Here is an 8731-nt window from a genome sequence, read left to right on the forward strand (position 1 = left end):
AAAAATAAAAAAGTTTTTGAAACTGAAAAAAGATGCAATCAAACTAAGACAAGATGTTTGATTTTTTTTCTAGTTTCTAATATACTTTTTTCAGTTTCAAAAACTTTTTTATTTTTCAACAAAACTTATGGCACTAAATTAGCTCCATACCCTTGAGGTTAAATCTGCTGTAAAACAGCGMCATGAGCAGCAGGTGTCAGAGTTGTTCCACTTTTAGCGGCGTAAACAAACCTGGACAGAAAAAAGAAAAGAAAAAAGGGGAAAAACTCAGTGAAGTGTGCGTGAGTGAAGAAATGTGCCTGCGTGATTTGTTGTCGTGCACGCACCGACCAGTCAACACTATCGGACACGGGTTTTCCTCACCTTGTGAGGACTTCCTGCTGGTGAAACAGCTGGCGCGTGTTCATGTGCGCACTCAGGATGGACAGGATCAGTTAGGTAAGCAGCGGGGTGTCGACAGGTAGAGGAAAACTACACCTTTGCCAGTTTTACTGCACCTCCTCTCGGTTGAAGGTCCGTCTCCAACCCCCACCACCCCCGCTTCTCTTCCTGAGCTTATCCGCCTCTGCTGCGCGCTCCACCGGCCTCTACCTCGGTRTTTACCTCGGCAGAAGACATGGGGGAGAAATCAGACATTCCCAACGAACTTTTCGGTAAGTTTTTAGTGAAACTTAACCTGTAACTACTTACCTCTGAGGCAGCTTTTTCAAATTAAAGCTACATCAAAAATATTATCATAATTTAATTTAAAAGGCTCATATAAATTTATTATTAGAGCAGATGATCCTGTTTAGGCCTACTTTAAAGTTTAAGTTGCAATCAAACTTGTTTTTAAACTATAAAAAGTACTGAGAAACTGAAGTTTTATTAATCATTAAACATAAATCAGAACTTCCAACTCAGAAAGTCTTAAGTTTCACGTCACTGCAGTGAAAAACTGATTTTCATGCCCTGAGGGTCTCTCTGGCTGCCTTCAGGTTTGTCGTCTCCCAACTTCCTTATCTGAGAGTCAGGGCTTTGGAAAGAGGGGTGTGTCCTGTGAAATTCCTTTGGATTGTGAGATATTATCAACACAGACTGCCTGGATGACTGAGTCTCAACAGGAACAGTAAATCACTGCAATTTTCCTGCACAAACTAGGCTAAACTGTTGACTTTAAAGTTAAACATTGTGCTTTCTTGGCCTGAGTTTCACCGACGTTGACCTTTAGACTCTAATATTGGACTAAAGATTTGATATCTGTTATGTTGGCACAGTTTCTTGCTGTTTAAGCAAAAACAAACAATTTGTCATGGATCTTATGAAAGAATAAGAATAGGACTAGTTGCAAAAAGTGCATACAAATAATCATTAAATGCAGTTTAAGCTCCTACTGTCATTARTAAAACTGTGCATGCTGATGCTGTCTCACAACCTCGTGCTCCCTGTTAYACTGTCTGCAGCCCAGGATCACACTGTACTGTAGGTCTCCACACCGAGCGATGAATGAGGCTTTTTGTTACAAACCCTAGTTCTGGTTGAGCTGGGACCGAGTGACCCGACGCGCTTCATCATCAGTAATTCAAAACGGAGGAAGGAAAAGGCTCATCGCGTCGGCACTTTTTTTTTGGAYTTTTAGATGCTGAACGAATGAAAACTGAGAAGAGTAAAGGGGGAAAAAAGTGAGAACAGAAAGGAAAACAAATGTTCAGGAAGTTAAGCACTGACAAAAACACAAAAGGAGTTTTGTAACCTTATTAACAGGAATGTCACAAACAAGTTAGATTTGTCTTTGGCGACGTTCACACTGCAGGTCTTATTTCTGAATTTTTTTTGGCGTGAACGTTTATATCACATTTTACATGCGACCTCCATCAGACTCCAGTGTGAACTCTACACAGGGCTGGGCGGTATGACCTCAAATTCATATCACGGTATAAATTGAAACCCTTCACGGTAACGGTATATATCGTGGTAGAAAATTGTCATTTATCTGTTTTATCTGTTTCTGCTTTTATTTCTAATTATGTCAGTTTCAGTCCTCCTTACTGCAGACCTTGGAAGAGGCAGTTCAGTGACTCAATCAGGTGCGTTGGAGCCAGGAAAAATGTAAAACATGTAGGGCTGTGGCCCTCCAGGACCATGATTGCCCACCCCTGAGCTAGCTGTKTGTTTACAGAGTWAGCTAAACATGCTACTTGTAGCGTATCGATTCTGAAGCTGCTGTTCATTCAGAGATGATTAAATAATTATCTGACATGTTTGTTTAGTTCAGTGTTTACATCCGAAACTGCCTCTGACTGGGATATCGAGTGCAATATTTTATTTTTGGAACATATTGCTTAAAGTTTCGAACTTTAGGATCGATACGGTTCGCGACCAAAGTTGGACGCTGCTATCATGTTTCTGCGGTTCCTGGTCAAACGGGACATGGAAAATGAAAAGAAAAAAGACCTCTTCAGAGTGTCATAAAAAAATCAGATTTGGGTCTCATTTGCCTGCTATTGAACCCTWGAAGAAACCATAGAAGAAACAAGTGAAGTATTTATTAGAAAACTGTYCAGTGATGTAACAAACTGAGTGACAGCTTTCTGTTTTCTTAAAGATGTTAAAGTTTATTGTTCCTGTGACATGACTCGCCCCCTGCTGGTCAGTAATTAGAATGCAGCTATTGGCCTTATTTCTTGGACCCRAAGAACCACATTCATCTTTTATATCTTGCTCTTATCAAACGGCTCATTTGACTTTTGCACCGCATTAGTTTGGTTGGAGAAGGTGACGGTGTGTGAAGGTCAAGCTTTATAGACGTATGAGTTAATGATGGGGGATCAACACATGTAAGAGCTTACATAACAAAGCGCTGTTCATCAGACAACAAACTGTTGCAGCTCTTTTGGTTTCACAATTCAAGCTTCTGTAAAACAGAAACTAAGACCTGTTTAGATATAATAAGGTTTTAAATCAGTTTATTCACAGTATGTAAGTTGTCACAGAGTGTCCCTAATTTAAATCTAATTACAGTCAGTTCAGTCCAATCATAAAACAAGACAGATTCAAATAAAATTACTACCACTGCCAGGTTTTAAACACTTCATAGAGATGTTTCTTCATTTGTCAGGCGTTTTTTCACTCGGTGGCTGCAGAACGAGAGCAAAGCTTTGTTTTACTTTTACTTGTCGGAGGTTTTTTTAAACTAATTAGGGAAGATCATAGCTCTCATGTGAGCGAGTTGGACGCAGAGCGAAGCCCATGTGTTTCTCATCAGCCTCTCCGCCGCTTCGTGCCGTCATGTTTTGATTCTTCCCACGATGACCTCATCACKGGTCTGCTCTCAGACTGGAGGGGGAGCGACATGATGTCATGAAGGCGGTCCGGAGTTCTCATGCGCCCTCACCCCTCCTTTACAACACTCTGTCACACTCATCCAAATTTCACTTTTATATTACCTTTCCTTCTTGTCTGGCTACGATCCTCCCCTCCCACTTTTCTTTCCATCTGTTCTCTGATTCTCTTTCTTTCTACAGATGCAGAAATTCTACGTCTCCAGCAGCTAAAGCAGACATTGTTTCTGTGAAGTTTTCTATAGATTTCCCACAATTCAAGAGCTCATTAAAATGTCAACTGTATTCAAGATGGCCGCCTAAAACACACAAAAAACGWCTATAACTTAAAATGCTTTGACCTGAAATTTGGTGTCTGAGCGCCRTGGCTGTTAGCAAAATATCTCATGAACAGGCTCAGGATGTGATCATTTAATTAAGAAGCCACAGCCAACTAACTTTAGAAAACACAAATATTGCTATAATTCACTTTCAGTTCTTTATCCATTTCATTAAAACAAAACAAATAATTTTATATACAATAAAAGAAAAATATAAAAAGAAAAATGGGAGAAAAAGATATATATCAAAAATCCCAAATAAAATGAAATGCAGCAGAGAAAAGAAAAAAATCTTATATCCGCCCCTTTTTTCTAGAATAAGTTCATATAACAAAAAATCTGTTGTTAACAAAACAAAAGAACATCTAATCCATTTAGAACAACATGTACCTTAAACTGTTTCATATTTCTTTAGCAATCCAACTTTTATCATTTTCTTAAACCTACACAGTGATCCTGCATTTTTTTACATCACTCCCCAAATTATTCCGTAGTTTTATTTCTTGAATTAAAGTATGCCGTTCTTTCAAACTGAATTTGGGTTTTACAAATATCTCTGTCCCTTTAAGGTTATAGCAACTCTTTCTCTTAACAAAATGTACTTGGATGTTTAAAGGTAATGTGTTTTTGTGGGCCTTATACATAACCAGTAGAATATTATAATCAACCAAATCAAAGAACTTCAATATTTTCATTTTACAAAATAATGAATTTGATGGGTGACGACAATGTTTTCCAGTAATAATTCTCACAGGTCTTTTCTGTAATAATAAAAATAATTGTCTGACACACTTTCCCCCGACTTAAATACAATAAGTGTGGACCTATTATTGCATTATACAACATATACAGTGCTTTATCATTAAATAACTCCCTTACTTATACAGAACAGCAATAGATTTAGCCATCTTTGTTCTTAATTAATTTATGTGAGGTCTCCATGTCAACCCTAATTACATCACATCTACAGGTATTAAGCTAAAGTTTGGTGTGGTTGTAGCTGAGGCTCAGACTTTAAAGTGTGTCATGTATCGATGAAGGGTTTGACACCTCCCTTGTGTAATTATTTGTAACGTGACCTCCCTCCTGCTGTCACCGTGTTGATTTGTTTTTTTTTCTCCGCCCTGTGTTGAAGAGAGCGTGCGGGAGGCGGTGGGTCGGAGGGTGAAACTGACCCTGAGGCGCAGAGTCCAGCTGGAGGTCAGAGGTGACAAGGTGGAGCCCAGAGTCCTGGTGAGTGAGAGCTGCTTCAGGTTTCTTTTGTAGGTGAACTGTAACGTGAAGACCCCCTCAGCACTTTGCCTTCATCCTGTTAGGCCTCTTTAATAAAGKGATGTGACTGGTTTTAACTCTGTTAAACCCCTACTGTTCACACCGATCTAACARTGTCTCAGCATATTACTGATGCCAGCCCTCCCTTTTACACAAATACAGTTTCACCCCCCGTTCGACCTCCTTCACCAGCTCAGAGGCTCAGTTCTACGTGCAGGACGCTGATGCACCACTGAGACGCACTCCTCTCGAAGGGAGCCGTGTGAAAACCGCTTTCTGGTGGTCTGGTCTGCAGGCGGCTGTTAAATATTTTTGAATGATTGCGTCTGCAGGAGCTGAGTGTAAAAAGTCCCGCTGCTGTGAGTCAGGATGTGAGTGCTTCCCCCCCTTTTTTTTTAATCCTCAGCAGCTGTACAGCTGCAAACTGATAATAATAGATTCATTGGAGACGATGCAGAGCTCACTCTCCTCTGTATTTTCAAATAAAGACTCGTAATACTTTTTTTGTTGTTTTGGTTAATTCAAAGTGTAAAAGTGGAACAGGGGAGATGATGGTAAAACGACCTGTTGACCTTAAGGTTTGGGCTTTGAACAGATCAGTAAAGTTTTTGTGACAAACTGTTAGAATTCTGTTTAAAATGCCATTAAATGAGACATATCGTTAAAAAAATCCACTTTTTAGCCATTAAATACATTTTGTTGTGGACTTAAAGTCTCCAGGAGGCAGAAAAGTTTAATTTAGTCTCTCCTGGTGCTGCGAAGATATCTTTATATTCTTGTAAGAAAATACATGTTCAATAGACTGAAGTCGATATTAAAACCATCATTGTTAAATAAAATGATTTGTAGAAGGAATAAAACCATACAAAACCAGAATTCTGGATCTGAGTGAGGTTTATTGCCACTGGAGCTGACAGGAAACCACACTGGCGAAAAACCAGGAAGTTCATCAATTTATACATGATTCTTCAATGCCTGTGTTCGCCCCCTTCTGACCTACGGCTGAATCACAGGCATTCAGACAAAAATCTCATCTACTGTTATCATAACGTTTTAATTATGTGTTGTCATAATTCGGACATGTAACTAATCTATATCAATCAAAACATTATTATAAAACATTATTATAATTATAAAAAGGAAAACCTAAAAATGTAGTGTTGTGCTTTTAACATCAGTACTAAGCTCTAATAACTATAAATTTCTTCATTCTGTTTGGGCCATGTTTTTCAAATTTTCTCTATTTTATATGGTTTTCTGAACTTTTGCATTACAGGATTTGCAACAGAATTTCCAAATAAGGTCTGGACTTACCAACTGGAATTTCATTGTCTTTATTCTCCTCTGGGTCAGACTCTGGCTCGAACATGTAAGGCTGGATGGACAAGTTTTCCCKTGGTGACAATGACATCTGTAAATAATAAGGTTCTGCGCAGCTATGTAGTCGTAAACCCTGTTATCAAGTAGGGGTGTAAGAAAATATCGATACACTGAAATATCGCGATATTTCATTTCCCGATACTGTATCGATATTCTAAAGCCCTGTATCGATTTTTAATTAAGGTTTAAAATGTCAAACTTCTTGCCAACCGTTCATTTTTACATTGTAGTTCAGCCTCTGACCACTAGTTGGCAGCAGTGAGCCAGCCATTTGGCTCCTCTACCTCTTGAGCGCCAGAGAGTAAGGGTAGCATTAGCATTGTAAGTAAACATTAGCTTTTTTTCAGTAAGAGGTTTTTATTTAATAGAATTTTTGGACAAAAAAATTGCAATATATCGCAAAATATTGCCTTGCTTACAGTATCGCAATACATCGGGACATATCGTATCGTGACCCTTCTGTTATGATATGTATCGTATCGCCAAATTCTTGCCAATACACAACCCTACTATCAAGAGCGAACCGAGCTGGGGGCAGCAGGGTGTGAAGCGCCTCGTTTGGTTTTAAAGAGACAGCCTCAAAAGGAGTTGGTCTGAGATGCATCTCAGAAAAGAGGCGGGGCTTGTGGAGTTACAATAAGGAGGAATTCAGACCAACCCTTTGCAGTTCTGTTTTATATAACTGATGGATTTAAATGTGAAAAAGATTTAAAAGCATCATGTCTCTTTTAAACACTAATTTAATTAATTTTGTTTTGAAATCACATGAAAATAAACAGAACGACTGATCAAGATGATTTAATGCATAATGTAAGACTTGTTGAAAGGTGGTGAAGACAGTAGAGACACTTTGCTAAAGAGTGTGGGTGTTACTGCAGCAGGGTGTCTGATTTCATAGCTGCAGGTGTGCTTTTTCTTCCTTAAATACAAGTAAGCATATTAAATAAATAACTGGATATAAAGACTAAAAACAGGTACATTCTGCTTAATTCTCCCTGTTTTTCTTTAACCACACAAGTCCGGTTTTGTAAAAGTTTTAGTTATTTTTAGCTTTTCTTTTCTTTACTTTGCTCACATACCAAAGCTCTGCAAGTCCTGTCATGACTTGACTAAAGCAGCCCACTCACAGCCACAGGGCGTTTGGACACTCACACACACAGCATTCCACAGGTGCAGATTTTCAGATTAAAAGCACGTTGCGATAGTTTCTTTTAAATAAGGCGTTAACACTTAGAGAAACTTTACTGCGCACATCATTTAGCATCATCCATTCTGTTTCTTAAAAAATAAAATATTTGTCACATTTTTGTTTTGAATAAGTCCAGAAAAGTGAGTGGCGGGAAAAAAAATCCAAATTTTACAAATAAAAAAGCATGAGAAGCCTTCAGAACGTGGAGAAGGAACGCTCAAGGCCRCTTTGACGATAACAGATGGTCTGGGTCCTTGGAAATAAAATCTAAAGAAAAAAGGAGGAACTCGAGACTTGTTGCACTCTACTGTAAATTCAACACATAAAATAATGTTTTATTTATTCCTCTCTTCATTCCCTCACTTTATCATGGGAAGAATGTAATCTGACTTGAACCGATCGTTTGAGTCGAACGTCTCACACTTGGCATGAGARCACGTTGCTAATTTTGTCAGCTTGAAACGGAGCAGCTCTGGCTGAGTGAGGAGTCAAAATATGCACTCGCTCTCTGCCAAAGCAGCAGTTCAACACGTGGTCGAAGATAATATATATTATTATCCTGCTCAGTGGAAAAAAAAGCCTCTCCAGAGGCCACTCGCTCCTCGCTGCTCTCTGTTAGTCGGGGGGAAAATGGTGCTGGTGTTCAACAGCAGGAGGGAATTATCTTCGTGTTTTAGTCTGACTTTTAGTTTTATTTTCAGAAATTATTCCTAGACATTTCCTCTGACCTCATCACTGTTCTACAAAGTGATTTATACRTCTGAACATATAACACACTTGTAAAGATTCCCAGCTTTTAAAKGGGACAAATGCAAAATCTACAAGGAGACAGAAAAGTTGAGTTTAGTCTCTCAGGTGTAGATATCATTTGGATTTAAAGAGACAGCCTCAAAATGAGTTGATCTAAGAACTCAGTGGTGAAAGAGGGGCTTGTGGAGTTACAGTGTGGAGGAATTCTGACCAAAGCATTGCAGTTCCACTTTATAAAGATCCAAACTGAAGGATTTAAATGTGAAAAAGAAAATGTCTCCTTTTAAGGCAAATAACACTTGAGACCAAATATCCCTAATTAAACAAAAACATGTTAATATCTATCACATCTTATGTCATCTAAGCTTATTGTACAGGACTCCTTCCTCTCTTTGAACATGTCTCCTTTGTCTTTGTCTTTTCAGGCTTTGGCATCACATCGAGCCTATCTGTTGACAGCTCGGGTCCCTTCTAAGGTACGCTTTTGTTTTAGTCTTTAA

General features: G+C 38.8%; 1 protein-coding gene across 1 annotated transcript in view; it reads left to right on the top strand.

The window, feature by feature from the left end:
- Positions 1-283: 283 nt before the first annotated feature.
- The window catches only part of LOC106530239 (leucine-rich repeat-containing protein 16A), a gene marked incomplete in the record, with an annotated part of 37837 nt that continues 29389 nt past the window's right edge, over positions 284-8731 (top strand). Inside the window, 4 exon segments of the mRNA XM_014025821.1 lie at positions 284-438; positions 514-653; positions 4776-4873; positions 8657-8707. Coding sequence (XP_013881275.1) covers positions 617-653; positions 4776-4873; positions 8657-8707 — 186 coding nt within the window.

Source organism: Austrofundulus limnaeus, unplaced genomic scaffold, assembly GCF_001266775.1.
Source record: "Austrofundulus limnaeus strain Quisiro unplaced genomic scaffold, Austrofundulus_limnaeus-1.0 Scaffold502, whole genome shotgun sequence".
Lineage (NCBI taxonomy): Eukaryota > Metazoa > Chordata > Actinopteri > Cyprinodontiformes > Rivulidae > Austrofundulus > Austrofundulus limnaeus.